Source organism: Phlebotomus papatasi, chromosome 1 (assembly GCF_024763615.1).
Source record: "Phlebotomus papatasi isolate M1 chromosome 1, Ppap_2.1, whole genome shotgun sequence".
NCBI classification, from domain to species: Eukaryota; Metazoa; Arthropoda; class Insecta; order Diptera; family Psychodidae; genus Phlebotomus; species Phlebotomus papatasi.
This window is the reverse complement of record NC_077222.1, coordinates 60,942,320-60,964,348: the sequence shown is the minus strand read 5'-3', so window position 1 is coordinate 60,964,348 and position 22,029 is coordinate 60,942,320. Positions and strand designations below refer to the sequence as shown.

Genomic DNA, 22,029 nt, shown 5'->3' with positions numbered 1-22,029 from the left:
ACTCGTAATTTGTCCTTTTATTATTCATTTTATTAAGTACACATAAAGTTTTAAATTGTTCAAATCGCTTTCGTATACATATATTCGTTAATTAAATTGTTCTTTTTTTTCCTCAATGAAAATTTGAATTAATTTTTTCAAGTTGTATTTTTTTATGATGTTTTAACTGTGTTTGCCAAAAGGGAACGTATAATTTATGTATTTTTTCTTTTTTGTTAAATTTTAAATTGATTATGAGAAATTTTAGGGCAAGTATTTTTTTTAATTTTTCTCAATAAAACGACATTTCGTATACCGGTGTCTTGTATACATTTTATTTCTTTTTGAACACATTTTGTCGTACAAAATGTTTAAAAATATATTTTATATTGTTTTATTCATAGTATACCTTTTGTTCGTGGGATAATTTTCTGGGCATAGTCTGAATGGTCAGAAGAAAAATTATTTTAATGATACCAAAATCCAAAAACACAGTAAGAATTTTCTTTTTTTTGTTATTTCAGAGATTCATTGAAAACAGTTAAGGAATTGTAAATGTTGGTTTTTTTTTTATTTCTTTAAATCGAAATGTCGTTTTATAAAATTTATCGTATACTGTGTTTTGGATATAACATGGGATTTTTTTCTTTTCCTCAAAATATTGTCCGTATTTTATTTATTTTTTGTAACTATTAGTCGTATATTTTACTAGATATTTGTTAAATTTAGTACGAAGTATTATATTATAAATATTATCAGCAAAATAATTAGTAAGTACTTGTGTCATTATTGTTGTGAATTGCAGAGATTCACAGAAATAAAATGATTTTTCCTTTTATTTTGTTTCCTTACAAAAAAAAAACTTGTTTTCCTCGTCTTATTGCACCTTGCAAAATATTTTCCTTTTTTTTACTTCTCACGGACACAGCTGCTAATTCTTCTTAATACATTATTTCTATTTTAATCTTACTAAATTGTTAAATTAATATGTATGTAATTTTATTCTATGTTCTAATATAAAATATTCCTTACTATTCTAGACTTTTCAATTACATTTTCTCACTACATTACTTTCCACTGAAATAAATTTGTAAAAGTGGTGTTTTGTGCTTTACTCTTTACTTCTGTCTCTTAGTTTTTTTCCTCTATCAATAAGTAATTTATCCCCAGATATTTATAATTGTTTTTGTCTTCTAAACAATACACCTCCTACAGATTCTTCTTTTTTTTAGTTTATCTTTTTTTTTTAATGCACAATTTTGTATACTTTATTCAATTAGTTTTTTTGCTCTCAATTATTACTTTAGCAGTATACTATTGTTGGAAGAACGTAAAAATTAATATTTTGCAGATATAAAAAACTATAGTATACATTTTATTTATTTTTTGTAAATATTTCCGGATTTGCGTAGATTTTTTAGTGCACTGTACACAACCAAACAAATTCCCTATTATTTTAGCGTTGTGTAGGTTTAACTTAAAAAAGAATTGTTGGAAGACCAAAAGAAATCCAACATTAGTCCAAAGAACAAACCCCAAAAAAACTATGCATATTATTTTTTTTTTAGAATCGTCACGTGAAATTTTAAACGTATAATCCGTATAATAGATCAAGATCGATTTTTTTTATCAATAAATTTTAGAAGGTATAATTTTTAAATACTTGTACCGTTAATTTAAAAGATATTCTCTTCTCATAGAATTACATTTTACTTTAATAATCAAATAAGATTTTTTTTACTCATTAGTAATGGTATACATGTTTTCATATGTGTAGAATTTATCATTTTTAATTTTTTTTTTTAGTCACAATTTTTCTTTATATTCTCCTTTATGAAAAAAATTGACTTATGGTGATATTCCAATGAAAAGGAGACATCTTTCTCCTAAACACTCTTTTTTAGTACATGAATGTTCTCAAGTGCGTCTACATTATCGACTTTTTCTTTGTGTTGGTGTCTTTCACGACTGTTTAGTGATTTTAGAACACGATGAAGCCTGGGGAACAGTCGTGACAGAAACCAAACAAAATAAAAGTCCATAACGCTGAAAAATATTAGAACAGTCAAGTACTAAAAAAAAGCTTTCCCTTTTACGATTCTCAATGGAATATCACCACTATTTCTTTTTTTTTCGTGCATGAAAATACCTTTTTGTCTTCATGATACGTAACGAAAGAATTGAACAAAATAAAATATCCAACTATAGAAACAAACAATTAGCAATAGAAATTTTCTCTAAAACAAAATTCAACCCCTAAAAGACATTAAAAATAAAAATTGTACGTATATCAATCATTGCTAAAAGAAAAATATGAATTATTGAAAATCCACAGTTTTGCATGAATTACCCACAGTTGAGTGTATGATTTGTATCATTTTTTTCTCCGTGGACACCACTTATTTATTAAAAAGTTTTACTCTTTCATCCTAATTAATAAAATGTAAATGTTTTTTTTTCTCCATCATTTTTATGTGTTTTTTTCTCTTTTTCTTTTCACTATAAATTAAGTGATTGTGAATCAAAATTTATAATAATTAAAATTTTTTTCAGGGATTTCTCACTACATATTTTCTCTCTTACAAAAAAAATGTAATAACTCATGTGCTTACCTTGGCTCAGAAATAATTCCCTCAAGGGCTTACGTCTTGATGGATAATGGGATCATAGCCCATGCTACCATCATACGGTTGCTGATGGTCATAGCCACCGGAGTAGCCCATTGAATCCTGTGGAGGAGCTGGTGACATCATGGGAGTAGCTGTACCACTTGGAGGACCACCCATTGAATAGGGTGAAGCGCCAGCTGCTTTCTTGGCCGCATAGAGATTGGCCTCCTCTTGGGCCTTTCCAATGTTCTTCTTGTAGCGAATTCGCTTGTTGCCAAACCAATTGGAAACTTGTGACACCTGCAAACAATTCAAATATTCTCCTTATTTCTGTTTTTTCTAGAAATATTCTACTAATAATTAAAAGGAAAATGAGCAGAAATGTATGGGAGCTGGTCCAACCCTTCGCCAGAGATGGGACTACACGGTAAAAACTTTTGGACACTGACCAGAATATTGGAACAAGTTTTCCTTGGAACAATTTTTTTTGGAATCGATTTGCACCTAGAAAAGACATTTTTTGTTCCAAAAAGTTTTCTTCATAGTTATGTTATGAAATGCAGTTACAATTTTGTTAGAGTTTTCTTTTGGAACCGTTTTGATACAGTGGAATGTCTACAAATTTGAGTTGATTTCGTTTTAGACAAATTTGTTTCTGAAATTTGGAACAGAATTTGTTGCACTCGGCTGTTTTGTTCCCACTGTCAGGAACAAATTGCTACATATTTTTTATAACAATATTATTCCTACATCTGTAACATATTTGTTTCAAAAATTTTTGGTGCCCGTGGACGAGGTAATTTTTGGAACGAAATTGTTACTCATATGGGGAATCTTTTTGTTCCCATTGTCGGGAACAAATCCGTGTAAGTGATTTCGTCTTAGGGCAGAATCACATTGACAGTAAAATGCTCACCGTCACCGTCAAAGCCCTCACCGTATTTCGTTGATTTACGCATTTTCATTGTAATTTTTACGCAAATTCTCAATTACCGTGTTACATTATCTCATACTCGGTGGCACTAGGTGAAAATAATATAAGAAAATTGAGGAAATAAAACGAAAATGCGATAAACGGTGAGCAAAAAAACTGTCCGAAAACTGTAGCAAAAAAATCCTACAGTTTTTTTTTGCTTACCGTTTATCGCATTTTCGCTTTATTTATTCAATTTTCTTATACTATTTTCACCTAGTGCCACCGAGTATGAGACAAGGTAATATCGTAATGGAAAAATTGCGTAAGAATTGCAATGAAAATGCGTAAATCAACGAAATACGGTGAGGGCTTTGACGGTGACGGTGAGCATTTTACTGTCAATGTGATTCTGCCCTTACAGTTAAGGCCTATACTTCAGTCGAGATGGATTTCGGTGGCGAAAGTTCATAAGAAACATCAAATAAAAATCAACTTGAGAGTGTTTTATACAGACGCGTGCATGACGAAATCATATGCGAGTGCTGGCAGCAGGAGGGGAAAGGACTCAAATTAAAAAAGTGGAACCATGTAGCACGAAAATTGCCACAGATTTGGCGTCTTCTTCGCTTCGGTGACAAACATTGTTCGTAACATGATCACTTGACGAACATTTTTTGTACTTTTACAAACATTTTTTCGTAAATGTTCGTAAACACACAAAAAATGTTCGTAACATTTTGTCACTTGTTCGTAAATGTTTGTTTTCCTGTCGAACATTTTACGAACATTTACGAACAAATGACAAAATTTTACGAACATTTTTTGTGTGTTTACGAACATTTACGAACAAATGTTAGTAAAAGAACAAAAAATGGTTGTCAAATGATCATGTTACGAACAATGTTTGTGAAAAAAGTACAAACTTTTACGAACTTGTTTGTGGGTTATACGATTCACGAGCATTTTGTAACTCCCCCATAGGAATTCACAAACATTTATGAACATTTTTAAAAAATATTTTTTTCTGTGTTGTATCCAGATTTTCCTCAAATATCCTCGAATTTTCTTTAATTCTGTTAAACGTATTTCCTCGATTGCATCCTCTTGTCGTCTTTAGAGAAATATTCCCTTTAAAAAAGGATCTAGGATTGCTGAAGTTCATAGGGTCGTAAAGGCACCGTTACTAAAGAATTTTAACAAAAGGTTCTCAGTATAATTAATTAAAACATTTTTTTCTCTGAATTTATTACTCAAAGTATTTATAATAAATAACGGTATCTTCTAGGATACTGCGATTTTTAGAGGTTTTAATTCTTTTTTCAAGAAGAATATTACTGCATAAGAAACATTTCCCTAGATACAATCCTTTTTTTTATGAATTGGAAGGATCGTAAAAGATTTATAAGGAAGATCTGGAAAATTGCAGGGAAAATGAAGAGGTACAGATATAGTTCGTTCCAGGAAAATATTCTTTAAGTCTTTCTTTACAAATTATTCTTAGAAACGACCAATATACGATTAACCGTTATTGTATAAAAGGAGTTTTGCAAAGAAAACTCATTACAAGTCTTATACATATGTTTTATGCTCTAGAGCTTTTCCTACTTTTTTTTACATTTTTGTTTCTGTGTTGGTCCCGGAACAAAAGTTGTTACCTTTGCCAATACCTATTCGATGATATAGCTCTCATTCGTGGCGAAAAGTTGGACCGTTTTGCTCAATGTCCTTTATACCGTTGATGCGGGTGACTTTGCCCCCCAACTGTTTGTGAACTTATCTTTAATTCTAATGGTTAAGAACGGTCCTCACCGATCAAGCATGGTAGATCGGATCGGTAAAGGCCAATCTAAAGTACTAGAATGAAAGAAAAACTTACGAACAGACGGGGAGCAGTCACTCACGGAGGACAGAGTCTCCTATAAAACCTCCCAAAAAAAACCTTGAAAGTGTTAATTATCTTTTAACTCTTTTTCATCTTTTGGTACCCGTGGTAACCAAAGAAAAATAATGTGAGATCCGTTAGGGAATCTGTAAGAGCGAAGCCCTTAAAGCAATCGCTTGGATAAGCTTGGCCGCCAGAGGTTTCTCCAGAAGCCTCAGCGTTCCTCCTAACGATTTATTCCCTAAGACGATCAAACATGAACTATCTCTCAATACTAATCCTTTCTACGATACCCTTCCCGAAAAGGTAATTCACAAGCTAACACTAGGAACGCTCTGAGGAGGAATCGGCGCCGCTCGGAGAGACATTTATGATGTAAACTCAAATACCGATGGGGGGTTTAACCGTTGGGGAAAAGCTAGCAATATGGATATTTTGAGAAACACTATTTTTTAGACTATTTAGATCCGATAAATATCAGATTCTTGTGGATGTTTACAAACTTTAAAGATGCCTAAATCTAGGATATTTCTTACAGGTCCACAAATAATTCCAGAGCTAAGAAGTTTTTGATACAAAATTGTGAATGGGATTTTTGGAAACATTACTAAACATTAAACGAAATTAATTCATTTAATTTCGAAGAACCATTGAAATTGCTTATTATTTAAAATTTCGAGAGCTTCGAGAAATTGGTTAAACCTCTAGTCTGAAACCTGTATTACAATCCGCAAAGAGTTTAACAACTGAATCTTCAAAAGCGAAGTGAGATTGTGAGGAATCTCTTATTGTAATAATTACAACACTTTACTCGGATTTAACTTAAATTCTGCACTAACTTTATGAATTTTGGTAAATTTGGTTTATGGATATCCTCGGTATCCAGTCAAGACTGTCCCCATTTGAATATTCCCATCGTTCCCATCCCTCCCAATTTTCTGGACAGAAATCAAAGTTCACGAGCAATGCAAAAATTCAGTGAATAAATCAGCAATCTGCTGAACAAAAATCATTTTTCAAGTAAAACTTTTTCTATACGGAAGCATTTTTGAACTGTCCTGATAAAAATCAGAACAATAATGGATAACCAAAATGAAGATACAAAAACTGAAGGAACTCCGATGGATGCTCCCCCAACTCAACCAACGGATGCACGCAGGAGAAAGAGGAGAGCTTCTAGGTCTAGAAAGCGCTCAAGCTCTCGCAGGTCCACAAGATCGACATCCAGGAGGAGGAGACGCTCCCGGAAGAGGATGATGCCTTATGAGAGAATGTAAAAATCTTCAGAAAACTACATTTCGGACATTTCCACACGGAAAACTTTGATAATTCATCTAAATTCTATCTGTAATAAATTATTATATAACTAATGGCAAATTACTTTGTTTCACTTTTGGCACTCCCTTTGGATTTTAATGGTTCGAGTTCAAAAGTCTAATAGTAATGAGAATAGATTGGGTCTTGTGATGAGCCCCCCTTCTCTTCACTAAAAAGGTATCTTCAAACCGGGGTGGGTATCTTTTTTTAGAGTTTTATTTAGACTAGTTCCTGCTGAAGTGGTTAGTGTTTTAGTTTTTAGATACCCTTAATATTTAGTGTCTTAGTGGCATTCTAATGTTTTGGATTGACTACGAACATCTCCCTGAAGTGGCGGAGAATCGACAGGGTTAAGCTGCTAATGTGGATGTCCTGGGCCCGCGACTCCAATACGGATAAGCGGTTGAAAAAGATGATTATGAGTACGACGCCAAACCAAGTGAACAGATCCCCAGCAAGGAAATGGGGGCGCCCCGACAGATGCGACACGGCACCACGACCAACGTCCAATCAACCCAGCACTGCCGAGGATCGACCCCGTCCCCGAGAGGGCCCCCCTTCCCGGAAGATCGCAGGTCTGCGATCACAAATCATAGGAAAATGAGAAACCTGTGAAGCCGGGAAAGAGAAAATGCAGTAGGGCAGAACCACGAGGGACCAGGAAGAATAGTTAGTCTCTTGGGGCACCCGGCGCTGCAGGGCAAGCAGCAAACCGATACCAGGCCACATCCACATAGAGCTAAATCTATCTAAATCTAAATTGTCCTAGAATGGGCTCTAAAGGCACCGTAGGAATATACAATAATTTTAATAAGAAACAGTTGATATTTCAAGTAAAAAACAACAACGCAACACTTCGTTGTTCATTTTGAACGCAAAATAGCCTACACTGTTACCGGACGCAATTCCGGTTGACTTTTCCATATAGGTATAGGGTATTTTTTGGTCAGATCAAGGCATTTCTGAATAGCATTTCTGAATTCTGAGACTTATATCCTAGACACATTTACGACTTAAGTCGAGTGGCGACTTAGTGGAAAATTCTGGAAATGTAGTTTAATCATTGTTTCGAATTAATTACGCTAAGCTGTCTCTTGGCTAATCCTTAGGTCTGTCGAGGCCCTTACGTTAATGCAGCGTTTAGGGCGTTCACTTTTAGAGCTATTGTTTATAACAAAGGTTAGTCATAATCAAAATTTTAAGCAAATTCTTAATTTTGGAATACATATTTTTTTAAATTCATAATTCAAATAAAAAGGATGACAAAGCGTCTTAGGCTTTGCGAAATGCTCGAACTCGAGATTTTTAGATGCTAAATACCTCAAAAATACTTTCGCATCATTAACCGGTTTTCAAACGATTTGAATCGATTCATTACTCAAAAGATCCCCAGAATAGTTTTAAAAATAATAGAATTTATTTTCAGATAAAAATTTGTTATCAGCTATGTATCGGTTCATTACCGGCTCATAACCAATTAGAACCGGTTCAGTTTTATAGGAAATTCCAATATCTTTCCAACGAGCGCAAACACGATACCATTCTGTTGAAAAATGCGCTCATTAGTGTCTTTTAAACCTTTGACATTGAAAAACCAATATTACTATTAGGAATGATTCAACTGTATTTTCGTCTAAGGACGAAATGTCCGACTGGGTAATCTTTTGGAACGGAAAGGGAGGGGCGGGGGGGGGGGCGAGGGGAATGTTAAATATCCTTGGGTCCACTTATGGAGGAGGGTCCCCCGAAGGTCCCAAGTCGCTATCTCTAACCGTTTGGCCTCTAGAGCTGGCGACAGCCGGACGGACAGACGGACAAACAGCGTGACGCCAAAAAACTTGAAACTTCAAATTTCCAAAATTCTACCAAAATGCGACTACTGCTTTCTCCGTGGAGTTCGAGCAGTATAAAAGGGGTGGCACAGTGTTCCATGCTCTTTGGAACGTTCGAACTCATTACTCAGATGCTACAACTCAAAACAACTTCCTTATCATTAACAGTTTAACGGTTCGTCGATTTGAACCCTGATGCATAAATCTCTCAAAAGATCGCCCAAAATGGCTTCGGAGTTGGAGGAATAAAATTGATTTGTGGACAAAAATAAATTATCGGTTTAAAATCGCTTCAATACTGATGATCAAACATGGTTTTGGAACAAGTCAGGTTTTATTTTAGAACGGGTTTTTGGTCAAAGGAAGAGGAAGGGTGGGGTCTCCCTATGGACTCTAATCTATATCTCTAATCGTTTGGTCTTTAGAGATATCCACACAGCCGGACTTTTTAAGAATCTTCGAGAGTGTCAAGCATTTTTTTTCTCAAATTCAGACTTCCCTATTCCTCGAGTTTAAGTATGTTTTGCAGTTACGGACAGAATTGTACTAGGGTAAATGTCCTAATTCAAAACCATTTCCAGACGCTCTAACTTTGACAGAAGTTTCATTCATTAAGTTCATATTTTTTCTGAAGAGAATTACATAAATTTGCTCATTGACTCTTCTAGAATGTTACTGTTTAGTGAAAATTCTTTAGATATAATTTGAAAACTTCTTAAATACTAGAAAAATAGACGAGCGTAAAATGCTTCTATTGGAAACAAATTAATCCAAATGGAGACAAGGGAAAGTTTCTAATTGGAGACAAACAGTGTAAGTGAAACCGCGACGAAAGGCTTCCAAAACCTTGTTGAATTGCTCCTGAGTGCAGGATTTGTTCTTATTCCTGGTCTTTTTTTTCCTTTCCCATCTAAAATAATAAGAAAATCTCTCCAAAAAAATCATATTTCCGGGGTTTCCTATTGAAGAATTTTCAGACACTTCAGAAAAACCCTTTTTGTTCACGAAATAGATAATTATTTCATTTGAAAACTTCACGTATCGTTAACAATTAAGATTAGCTCTTATTTTAACTAAAATTAATCAGAAATATGACATAAATGTTAAACAAAACGAATAAACAACAGTCACTTTATTGTGTTTTTAATTGGAAAACATGGAATTAAAATTTGTGAATATGAATGGATTTTCGCTTTCTTTGGAGCAAAATTAACTAAATAATGAAACTGTGGAATAGAAAATATATAAATATAATAATTAGTACTGTATTTATCATGAAAACAATGACGTTTCCATTTGGAGTAGCGAAAAATTTCCATTTGGAGCAGGTTTTGAATTAGCTTAATTTACCCTAAATCAGTCAAGGAGAAAGCTTTTCTGCCGTTTTGAATTTGGAAGGCTGAAGTGTGAAGTCGGCGGCAGCCGTCACTCGAGTTGCAAACGTAAAGAGTTTATGTAACGCTTGAGTGAATAAATTACTATTATTATTAATTATAAAAAATATGCTTTTTTAAGCCCTTGAAACCTTTGAAACCCATTGAACCATTTTATGTGACTGTAATTGGTCAATAAACACTTGAAATAATTATTGCATGATGTTTTTTACCCAAACTACAGATTTTCAAGTGTTTCATTATTCATGACGAGGAACAGATTTCTTTACTTAATTCGTTGATTCAGCAAAAAATATAAAGCTCGGATGAAGTCTTTAAATTCCGTGCTAATGATAAAACCTTAGGCCATGTTGCAACGTTTCTTTCATGATGGAACAAAATTTGAATTCGCAACTGTTTTTAAAAAGAAAATCCGAAAAAATTGAGTTACTTACAGTAATGCCGCATTTTCTGGCCAATTCCTCTTTTGCCTCCTCAGAAGGATAGGGATTGCTCAGGTGGCTGTAGAAATACTCATTGAGAATCTCCGAAGCTTGTTTGCTGAAATTACGACGCTTTCGTCGGGCATCCAGAAACCGTGACCTAAAGAGATAATAAATTTATTATTGCTTTATTTAGTTAATAGGCAAAAAATTTTTTTTGCTAATTCTTTTACATTAAACTCAGATGACCTTTATTGCAAAGTCTGTAGCATAAATAAAGTGTCAAAAAGCTTAGCAAAAAAAACTTGCTGATTTGATAAGAAATGTTTGGATTTAAATACAAACAAAAAATATTTGAAAATGTACCTCAAAATCATCACAGCTTCACAAGTCGACTGCTTCAACTGCATCTGAATGGAACTGAACTTCTTGTGAATGATTTGAACCATACGCTCAATTTCCTTAGGAGTAATAGGTCTGAAATCAAAATACATCCAGTTAATCCTTCCCACTTGGCTAAATAATTCCTAAATAATTTCACCTTGTACGACTCTGCTCTCGCAAAAGATTCATGACGTGCGTGGTGAACTCATTGCACGCTTGTTCATACTTTTCCAGCTCCTGATGATAGATCTGACGGATTTGTGCCAACTTTGCCCGATAATCCGAATGCTCAATGGCATTGTCAGAGTTGATGCCTAGCGAGAGATCTGATAACGTTAAAGGCGAGTGAATCATCTGACCTTATAAATATTTTATTGTGGTACCTTGACTCGCTGCTGCTGCACTTGCAGCCGCACCGGCTCCACCACCCTTCTCTGGCCCAGCCACTCCCTCAGCTATCAACATGTTATCCAGACGCATCAACTGAGGATCTGGTGGTTCCTCTTCCTGGGTATTACGAAGGGACAGAACTGCCAAAAACAGAAATATAGTGAAAAATCGCATCTTCACTTCCAAAACATAAATCAGAGTCTATAATTCTATTTCTCTCATTTCCTTTTCAGCAGCTTCTTCACTTCTCCATTGACTCAATGTGCCATAAGAAAAATCAACTAATACTAGCATCTCCCCTTTCTTTATCTCTTTCACAGTCATTTTATTACTCCTTTTATGGCACTCCCTAGAATTATATTTTACACACTGTTTTCCTTCTGTTTTGTAGCGTATTACAAAGACGATGACTTTATGTTCCCCTCACACTTTGTATATAGGTAGTTTATCAGTTTTAGTAGCAATAACATTAAAAGATATCCATTCATCAAATTATCAACATTATTCACATGTTCTTCCTACTCATCCATCAATTTACACCTTCATTCCGTTGAAAAGATAATGAATTTTATCAATGAACTAAAGAAATTAAACATAAAATTTTATAACACATTTATGGTTTAAATTGCAAAATTGAATTGTAGTTTTTCACAAACGAAAGAAAATTTGCTGTTTTAAACTCTCGAATTTTTCAGTTTATGTGTACCTAAAGGCAATTCAAATAAATTTATAAATCAACTCAAAATCATTCCAAAAATGCATTAAAAAAATACCATTAAGGGAGACCGGGGCAGATTAACTAGCAAATAAAATTTTATTTTATGTATATTAAAAGAGGAAAAACTATTTGAATATTAGGGAAGACCAGGGCAGATTTAGTCAGAAAATGGATTTTTTCTTTTCCTATAATTTGTGAAAAACATATTTGAAACAGACAAATAAATATTTCAATGAGTAGTTAATTATAGGGTAAGTGTACCAAATTCCGGCCAGGTTGCAATTCCGGCCACATATTTGTTCCTCAAATTTCCATTATTTTTTAGTTTTTGCATACTCTAGAGATTATACAATGCAAAAAATAACAAAAAAAAATATCGCTTCGACGAGCAAGATGATCTTAAAAAGGCATTGGAAGAATTCCGGAAGGGCAAGGAACTATGAGAATGAAGGTGGACAGAATAGGCCACCAATGCTATACCTACATTTTTATTCATTTCAAAATTAATTAAGGATGATTTTAGAGAAAATAAAGACGATAAACTGTCTACAAGGGTCCAAGCAACACTCCTTATAAAAAAGTAACAAAAAAATTCAATTTGTATTAAAAATATTACATTTTAAACTTGAAACTTTAGCTCTTGCATGCAACTAGGGTGGAATCACCAGTTCTCGCCAGTGCCCCACTTCTCGCCACTTACATTGAAATCGCTATTTTTCGCAATATATGAAATAAATGAGTCGCAATTTTTTTGTATTGTTTCTGCTTCTACGCATAGAATCGAAAAATAATAATTATTCGTTTTGGATTCACGATTTTGATCACTTTTTAGAGCAATATTTTAAGTAAGTGCATCGAATCCAACATCTCTTACCAAATGTACTAAGTGTCGTCAAATTTTCATCAGGCCAAAAATACCTATTTATGTAAATAATTTGTCTATTGAATATTTAATTGCACTTGTGGAATACATAAAATTTGTATTTAGTCAATTAATATTTCATTTTATATTATTTTTGTATAAAAATGAGGCATGGCGAGAAGTGGTAATATTCTGGAATTGATTTTACCACCTGTCGCCATATCTTTTCAATAGGCGACGCTAACTTCACTTCGTACATTCTCAGTTGTCAAATCTGCATTGTTTATTTTCTGCAAAAGCCCCATAATTTGATTTCTCAAATAAAAGTGAAGAAAAATCATTTAAAGAGAGTAATAATAAAGTGATCACAAGGAAAGAGAAATGGTGAATGTGTTCTTTTCATAGCATTGCCTAAAATAACCGAGTGTGGTTCTTTTCAAGTGGGTGGCGAGAAGTGGTTACAAATTTTACAAAACTGGCGAAAAGTGGTAAAAAGTGGCGACGAAATGGTTATTTTTGCATTATTAATAAAAATCAGTTTTTTAAGTAGTCCAGCGTTATGTTCTAGGATTATTGTTTTCACGTATCTAGAGCCAATACATCTAAGTAACTTTGTGTCAAATTTGACTTATCTTGTAACAAGGATTCAAAAGTTATGATTAAATGAATTTAATTTTTTCCTAAACATGGCGATAGCCGGTTATTCCACCCTATGCCGAAATTTAGCACACTTACCCTACTCTAAGTAGTTTGCTTAGTATTCTTTCTAAGGAAACTATAATATCGCACAGTTTAATTTAAACCTCTTACTAATACTGCCCCGGTCTCTCTTACTGGAAAATATTTCAAAGAATAGAGAGGAGGGCGGTGTATACTACTGTCAACATTCTACTGTCTAATTCTGCCCCAATTTAAATTTTTTAGACTTGTTGGGAATTTTAAAATTTTTAAAACGCATTTAATTACAAACAATTTTGATCCAAAAACATGTATTTAGAGGAATTTCACCTTAATTAAAAGTATAGTACAATTATTGGGTCAAACAGGAAGAAGTCTCAAGGGAATGTTCATTTATGGAAGGAAGTTCTAAGTTAACATCTAAAAGGTGACCGCTGTTTCCACCTTTGTTTATCATAGTTCTTTTGATTGTAATTTAAATTGTAAGGCTCAACTTCATATACGAATAAATCGTATATCAATGTAGCCCCACACAACTCCCCCTATAGCTATAGGAGAGACTGGGGCAAAAAGTCACAAAACGGATATTTTATTTTTTTACAAGCTACTCGAACGCTTCAAAAATTTCTAATTAGCGCTGTTTTATAGGAAATTTACCGCTCTACAACTTTGTGAAAATATTTTTGCTCTATTTTGTAAGGAAATACATTTATCGAGCCGTTTTCTAAAAGGTAATTTTGTGACTATTCTAAAAAAATGCTAGGGCAAATAGTATCAGACATGGGGTATTATCATATTTTGATTTGCTTCATTACAGGCTTCCGTAAATTTGAAAAAATACCTAGAGGACATATTTTCATAGAAAATTTATTCATCTACACCTTGGTAAAACACCGTCTTCTCTGCGAGAAAAGTGAGAAAACGAGAAACCGCTTTTCAAGCTATTTTAGAAAAAAAAACACACGAAAGATTGCAAATCGTTTGACCAATGCAAACAACAAGCGGCGAGACATGATAATGACGTCTCATTTCGCAGTGAGACATCAGAAATTGCTTCGCTTTTTTGTTACGTTTTGCTCTATACCTTTTGTTACTTTTTACCCCAAGTGACCATTTTTAATAAAAGGATTTCTGGAAAAAAGAACTTTTGTGAAATTCTAAAATAGATAGCGGATTCGCTTTCAAAAAATCCAAATTATTTAGAAAATATTCACCAGTGCATCAATTTTGGAAAATAAGTAGGTAATAATTGTTATCTTCTGCAAGGAAAATATTTGAAAAATAGGACTAAAAATTTCGATATTTTTTTATTTTCTAAATTCCTTATTTGAATTCTAAGAAACTTACGACATTGAAGAAGGTCTATGGAGGCTATCTATAGAAAAAAATTTGAGCCGCTATCTTTTTTACCTTGGAAGATATTGAATTTTGAATTTTTCGATTTGTGACTTTTTGCCCCAGTCTCCCCTACTCTAAAAAAATATCTTGTCAAATTACCGAGAAAAATTTGTGAGAAGGATGTTCTTCCAGCAGAATATGGAAAGGTTTTGTGAAATCGGTGGCCAACTAGATCTTGTTAAGTTTGTCCAAAGGATGTTTTTTAAATATTAGATGTGAGAATGTTTTGTCAAACTAGTAAACAACATTCTTATGACAAAACTTGAACAGGTCCGTTTGTCCGTTTAACAAGAATTTTTTCAGAGTACTTTAATAGCATAGAATGCACGGAATTCAGACCTTCAAAATGAAGTTAAACCCCATTTCCTAAAGCAGTCTTCAGACTAGAGATTTAGACTAGTTACCGATTATATTAAATTTTTAAACAACAAGGTTTTTTTTCTAAATCAATTGTCTTTAATGTAACAATTACAATCCTAAGTCCATATTCTGAAATAATAGACTGATAGAATAGGCCCAAATAGACTCAGGCTGATCCTCGAGAATATTTAGCCTGTAAAATTTTGTAGTAACTATTTATCTCAAACTGTCATACACTTAGGGCTTGGGATCGTCAATTAGAAGTATTTTGCATAAAGTTCCTTCACCTTCTCGAGGATCAGCCTGAGTCTATTTGATCCCTTAGTCATATGAATTCACAACCGTTTAAGCCAAATGAATAAACCTTATGCCCTTAACAGATTACAGCTTAAGCCGAGAGCCGGCTTAGTGGGAAACTTGTGCGAATGTAGTTCAATCATTATTTTGATTATAATTTCGTTAAGCTGTCTGTCAGCTTACGTCGTAAGTGTGTCCATTACCTTAGATCTGAAGTTCGCATAAAATCTTGAAATTTTAAATAACAAGCAATTGCAGGAATTTTTAAAAATCAAGAAGATATATTGCCCTTAATACAGTTGTTTTCCCAAATATCTTCCTTAAAGAAGTTAGTCTACATTGCTTAGATCTGATAATCGCATTAGGATTAAACTCAAAGCAAAAAAAAAATTATTCCTGACTCTGCCCTGATCTTCCCTAATCATTTTAGGACTGTTGTGAATAAAAATCTCCAGATTCCAAATAATTTTAGATGTTACAGACTAAACATTACTATAATTAAAAATTTATTAAAAATTGCTTCTTAAAAATTGTTTGTTTGCTTCCGTAATCTATTAAGGGTAACTAATTCGATCCATGACCTTCGAGTGTTAGAATTTTAAATATGTGCATAAATCGATTATTCAATTTCCTTTCTGATGGAGAGCTATGAGAATTTTCTGACTGCAAATTTGACCAGAACAATACAAATATATTTTATGAAATAAATGAATTCACAAAATGCATTAGCATAACCACTATGTAAACATTCTTGTTTTTCATCCCCTGACTTAAGTAGAAATAAAAATTTCTCATTCAATCTCAACCCCTTGAACCTCCTTGTCCCATTCGACTTCTCACCACACAAAAAGACAAATAATTTTGGGAGAAAAAACACCAAAAACGTGTAGACGTAGACATTCTCAGGAGTTCATTGCGTATTCCACTCACATAACATGAAAATATTTTTCCATGGGCAAAGCCACAATTTAGTGCATTTGGCTTTGGTTGGGTTTTCCATCCACCGGCTTATCCATCCCCTCCTCCCTCTTCCTTCTCAATACTTTATTGGCCAAGTGTGACCACAAAATTAAATGGTTTTTGATACAAGCTGGTAAAATTGTGGATTTCAACTGCTTGCATCTTTTCTTTGCCATTTTTTTTGTGTGGTGGAGACTTTTCATCTCCTTTGGTTAAATGACGAAGAAACCACCAACTGTGCACCTTAACAGTCTTCTGGCATAAGGAAAAAAATACCGAGACTTAATGCGATTTACGAGACAAACTTAGTGGGAATTTCTTGTAGAGTTGTTTATAAAAAAGAAAAAAAAAAACCAAAAAGTCAATGAAGAAAAAAAGTCGAGGATGACCTTTGGCGGCAATTCTTTTGTATGCAAAACAGATTAAAAAAAAATAATCTTGCAGAAATAATACAGATTGGAAGACCAACAGAAAGAAAGATTTCCTGTTGAATGGATAAGATTCAGACGACCGACGTGAAATATGAAAATATTTCTAGGTGAAACTTATAATTCACAGCTATTGCAATCGACACAAAAAATGAAAGTAATTGGATTAGAGAAGGAGCATGTATTAGGATGATCAATATTTCGTAAAAACCATTTTAGTCAATAAAAAAAAACAATTTTGTCAGTAAATAAATCTATATAAATGGTCAGTAAAAAACCATTTTTGTCAGGAATGGCTTCGGCACGCCTTTTAGGTCAGATAAATTTAATCAAATCAAAATTCACATCCCTTTCTAAAACATTTTGAATATTTCTATCTTAAGCTTTTGCAACCAAAATTAGATTGAACTAAATTGAACTTGATGCGATGTTCAAAAGAGGAAGAGTACGAAAGAGTGAGAGAAACTCTTATGCAAAAGGATTGACAAAGAAAGGAATGTGAATTTTGATTTCTAGAAATTTTCCTGATCTAAATGGTGTGCCAGAGCCATAAATAACTAAATTTCTTTAAGTTAATCCGAAAATTCTAGATTGGTTCATAATGCCTCTGGCACACCTTTTAGCTCGGTATAATTTCATGAAATCAAAATTCGCGTCCTTTTCTTTCTCAAAAGATTTGCATAAGTCTGTCATACTCTTTCGGTCTCAAAATTAGATTGAACTTAATTGAATTTGGTGTGATATTCAAAAGAAGAAGAAGAGTGCAAAAGAATGGGATAGACATGCTAAACTTTTATGAAAGAAAAGGATATGAATTTCGACTACACGAAATTTTCCTGATCTAAAAGGTGTGCCGGAGCCATAACTACTTAATTTTTCATTTCCCAAGGATTTTTTTTTGGAAAATTACAATTTTTAATTTCAGTTTCATATGAAATACTGAATAAATTTCATTTTTACTGATTTTTCTAAGACCCCAGTGTATGAGTTTGAGATAAATCTTTATTGCCAAATTCTACAGGCTAAATATTCTCGGGAATCAGCCTGAGTCTATTTGGGCCCTCATCGGTTTAACTTATTCTTCTTCTATTTTATGCATTGGTAATTGAACTTTTCGGAATTCAACTAGGAAAATTCAACTTTTGCTTGTTTTTCAACTTTGTTTGCTACAAATCATTGGAAATTTACTACAATAATCCTTGTTCTCCCTTTACACGCGACAATCGTACTACTTTTTTTACTATGTGCTGCAGGGGATCTGTGTTAAATTTGCGATATCTTACTTTTAAGAAGCCCTAGCCTTACGTTTGAAATGAGATATTTTTAATACAAATTTAAAAAAATTTCCGTAATTTACTCAAATTGTGTTTTTTTTTGGAACATTAAAAATTAGTTTATAGTATTAGTTTTTTCTGAATAATTTTAATCCATTTAAAATTGAATAAAAAATAGAAATTTTTGTGTGCTATATCGTACATTAAGTTTCTCGAGGTCTCTTGCTTTTTTAGAACCACAACTTATTCAAGAACTTTTTAGAGGATCCTACTTCGATGCTAATTTTGTTTCTTTGACATTATACCAACTCTAGAAATTAAAAGAATTTAAAATGTATATATGGAACTTTGAGGAACAAAAGAAGTGTCCGAAATTGCAAGCTGTCCAAAATTTGACACAATTTTAATATTCTTGTTATATTGAACCCATTTAAAATCAACTTTAAATAGTATGGAATACAGTCTTTAATAGAATTCATACATTTTGTTTTTTTTTGTATTTTTATTTATTTTTTGTGCAAAAGGAAAAATATCGAAGTTAATTGTAGTTTTGAGTAGAAGCAAGTTTTAAGGTGTGAATATTCACAAAATTTAAGGCTTTAAATCAGGGGTGCAATTTTTAAGTGCTTCTAGTCATAACTAGCAACTCTAGTTTCACTTAGCTATACATTTTTAAGAAAAATGGAAATGTTTGAGTATATTAAGCACATCAATAACATTCTTCAAGGTTAATTTCTTCATTAGAAGGATTAGAACTTTGTTTGATGTAGGGGGATGTGAGGCTACATTTTTATGCGAGTTTTTTTTTTTTGAATATTTTTAAACGAAACTGGGATAGGGGAAACTGGGGCACCACCAAACACGGGGTACCACCAAACACTAATTTTTATTTCTAAACTACTTGGACTTTCTCGACCATTCCTTCAGTGGACAAGCATCCCTATAGTGCCCATAAATTCCTATAGGTCTTATCCTATGAAGTCGAATATCCGATTAAAAAATCGCAGTGTTTGGTGGTACCCCGTGTTTGGTGGTGCCCCAGTTTCCCCTACAGCAATGTAATTTGGCTCTAAAAAACAATTGTGCAACCTGGGTAAGATGGGGTAATTTGGAATACGTCTAATTTGGAACTTCGAGATTTCCTAACAGTTTTAGATGGGAAAAGGAAAAAACAACAAAGAAGTACTCTCAAACGTAAAGTCTTGTACTTCTTCGTGGTTTTAGTTTTCTCTTTCGCCATTTGAAACAGTGAGAAAATCTCAAAATTCCAAAATACAGTAGACTCTCACTCAATCGGCTCATTTTCAATCGGGCGAAAAATTTTCTTGACAATTTTCACGCTTAATTATGAAGCAAATTCGCTGTAGTTCTTCCTATTTTATCGTGATTCTTTATAATTGAGCGCTTTTTGTGGAATTTACAGAAGCTTTAACACCCAAATCTATCAATAAACCGGATGACATTTCGCCCCAAATGCCCAATTGAGAGAGAGTCTACTGTAGACATGATTCCGAATTACCCCACCTTATCCTGAATAAAATAATTGTAAGGCCCAGCTTTCTTTAGGAATTTTCGACAAAATCGTATTTCAATGTAGTAGTACCCTACTTAAACTACTGAATTATTAAAGTCTTTAAGATAAATTGGAATATTTAATTAGTTTCAGTACATGAAATGCGGTTCTGTTGAAGAAATTTCCTCTAAAGAATTATGTAGATGTCCTGAAAATAGAGGAAGGTTTTCTGGCTTTGGACAAACTGGCTTCGAACACTTCATATTTTTACCCTTTATATCATATTTCTTTAATGAATCTGATCTATCTATGGCAATATGTTTATAAACCCAGTACTAAGTCATACATCGCCTGAAAGAATAGGTCAGATTCATTAAATGAACATGGAAAAATATGAAGTGTTCGAATTCGAAGCCAGATTGTGTGCGAAGCCTGAAACCCTTAACTTAACTATTTATTGGTCATGATTAGAAGCACTTCAGAATTGGCACGCGGTAAGTAAATACCGGGTACCGGAATACAGTGAACACCTTTGGCATATAACAAATTTAAAATTCTTATGTGATTAATTCTGGGCAATTATTAGAAAATAACACAGATGAGAGCTCTTTGAATCCTTTGACTATAGGGACAATCTTACAGAATCTCCCTACTGGTGTCTTGTAGTCATTGTCTCAAACGCAGTTGTAGAGTAAAATGAAGTTTTTCGGAATCATTTCTGTTTCGAAATTTTTAAATTTCCTCACTGTTTCAGATGGACAAAATCTAAGGCATAAGATTTATATTCAAGGATACTTTAAATACCCATAAACCGATTTTGATGATTTCTTTTTAGGCAAACTAATATAACCAGTCCGATTTAGTTTTCGGTTATAGCTTATGCATTTTTTAAAATGTCACCTTTAACTCTTTTAAGGACGATTGGAACACCGGTGTCCCATAAAGAAAATAATTTTTCCTGACTACCCAAAGTTATTTTTTTTCATATGTCGGTACATAATTGTAAAGTAGAAGGTTGAAGGAATCTAAAATATTTTTTGCAAGTCTCTAGCTATTCGCTATGTAGTAAATATTTAATCTCAAATATGACGAATTTTTAATTTCTCAAATTCATAATTTATTTTTTATACTTCCAATATATACTTCCAATTCCAAGCGAAAAATATTATTCATTGTTATTGTCAGAAAAATTACTTAAATTTTTGGGCTATTTTTCTCCCTATCGTTCATAGAAGCACAAAATACACAGAATCAGACTCTGATGGACTTTCCAAGGTTAGATGTAAGACTTATCATTGATTATATTACTCAGTTTAACTTTTATTGTTGATTTTCAGTCCGTAAAAAGTGTCTCGTCGTTAAAGGGTTATGTTTAATTTTCTTTTAGCAGAAATATTTAAATGATATTCTAAAAAATATGTTATTGCTGATACGTCTTCACCACTTTCTTTTAACTTTCAAGTTTTTGCGTCTTTTTGGTTAATTCGCAATTAAAAATCTCTTTTACAACAAGCGAATCTAGGCTTATCGATACATTTTTCTTCTTTTTTTTTATTGGCTTTTCAACATAAGAATCTTATTGTGTGTAAGTGAAGAAGCTTTATCGGATGCTGCATCAGCCCCAAAGCGGACTGTTCAGCAAAGTTTTTCTGGCATTTTTTTGGGGAATTGAGCACAGGGATATCTCGGAGGAAGTGTTTATGGGATTAACTTACCAGTTTTCTCTTTGATTTCGCACAAAACGGAGAAAAGGGCCGGTTTCATGCGGTGGCAATTGAGGGTGTGCTTCCGGGCTTGTGCCTCGTCCAGAGATTGATCCGTGATGTTCATGATTTGCTGCAGAATCTCCCCAATGTCCTGTTTACGCACCTCATTCTCACCACCCGTCTGACTCCCATCACCCTGCCCTGGCATCCCATAGCCCTGGGGCCCCATTAAGCCAGCACCAGCGTGTGCCATCATCCTATTGGGATCCTCCATATCCTGCCAAATTGCCCCACACACGAGTTCAATTAGAAAATTATCAAGTAAATGTTCACCAAGATGCTTCGATGTTCCCCGGGAATTGTGGGTAGTCGTAAAATTTTGATGGAAAAAAGAGGGGGCGCTCACCTTCTGCGTTGGGGATCTTCCGAAGTTGTATACACAAAGTTCAAGCTTATTTTTCACACACTTATCGTATACCTATGCTTAACCTTTCAGTACTTTGCACTAAAATGAACCCTAAACTGTTCCACGGTGTATCATAAATGTAACAAATTGTATTTACAGGGGGCAAAAACACAGAAATTATAAAACTCCAAAAACTTTTATATGCAAAATGGCCGACGCTCGAAGCTGTCAGTCGGATAAAACACAAAGGGGAAGTGGACATGGATAAATGGAGGGGAAGAAACTTAACGAAAAGGTTAAGCTT

General features: G+C 33.5%; 1 protein-coding gene across 1 annotated transcript; it reads right to left on the bottom strand.

Moving 5' to 3' along the window:
• Positions 1 to 320: 320 nt before the first annotated feature.
• LOC129809568 (homeobox protein extradenticle) lies at positions 321 to 21,976 on the bottom strand. The gene is made up of 7 exons (XM_055859495.1): positions 21,726 to 21,976; positions 21,329 to 21,596; positions 11,119 to 11,265; positions 10,893 to 11,061; positions 10,718 to 10,828; positions 10,364 to 10,511; positions 321 to 2,888 (listed from the first exon to the last, which is right to left on the bottom strand). The coding sequence occupies exons 2-7, from the start codon at positions 21,591 to 21,593 to the stop codon at positions 2,613 to 2,615; spliced, it is 1,116 nt and encodes a 371-aa protein (XP_055715470.1). The 5' UTR covers positions 21,594 to 21,596; positions 21,726 to 21,976; the 3' UTR covers positions 321 to 2,612.
• Positions 21,977 to 22,029: the final 53 nt, after the last annotated feature.

What these genes read in the sequence shown, in the direction of transcription:
- LOC129809568 (XM_055859495.1), bottom strand. Translation starts at nt 21,593, where the DNA reads ATGGAGGATCCCAATAGGATGATGGCACACGCTGGTGCTGGCTTAATG. An exon ending in CGAGAGCAGAGTCGTACAAG is followed by an intron (nt 10,829 to 10,892) that starts GTGAAATTATTT and finishes TTTTGATTTCAG; the next exon opens with ACCTATTACTCCTAAGGAAA. An exon ending in CCAGAAAATGCGGCATTACT is followed by an intron (nt 2,889 to 10,363) that starts GTAAGTAACTCA and finishes AATTGTTTGCAG; the next exon opens with GTGTCACAAGTTTCCAATTG.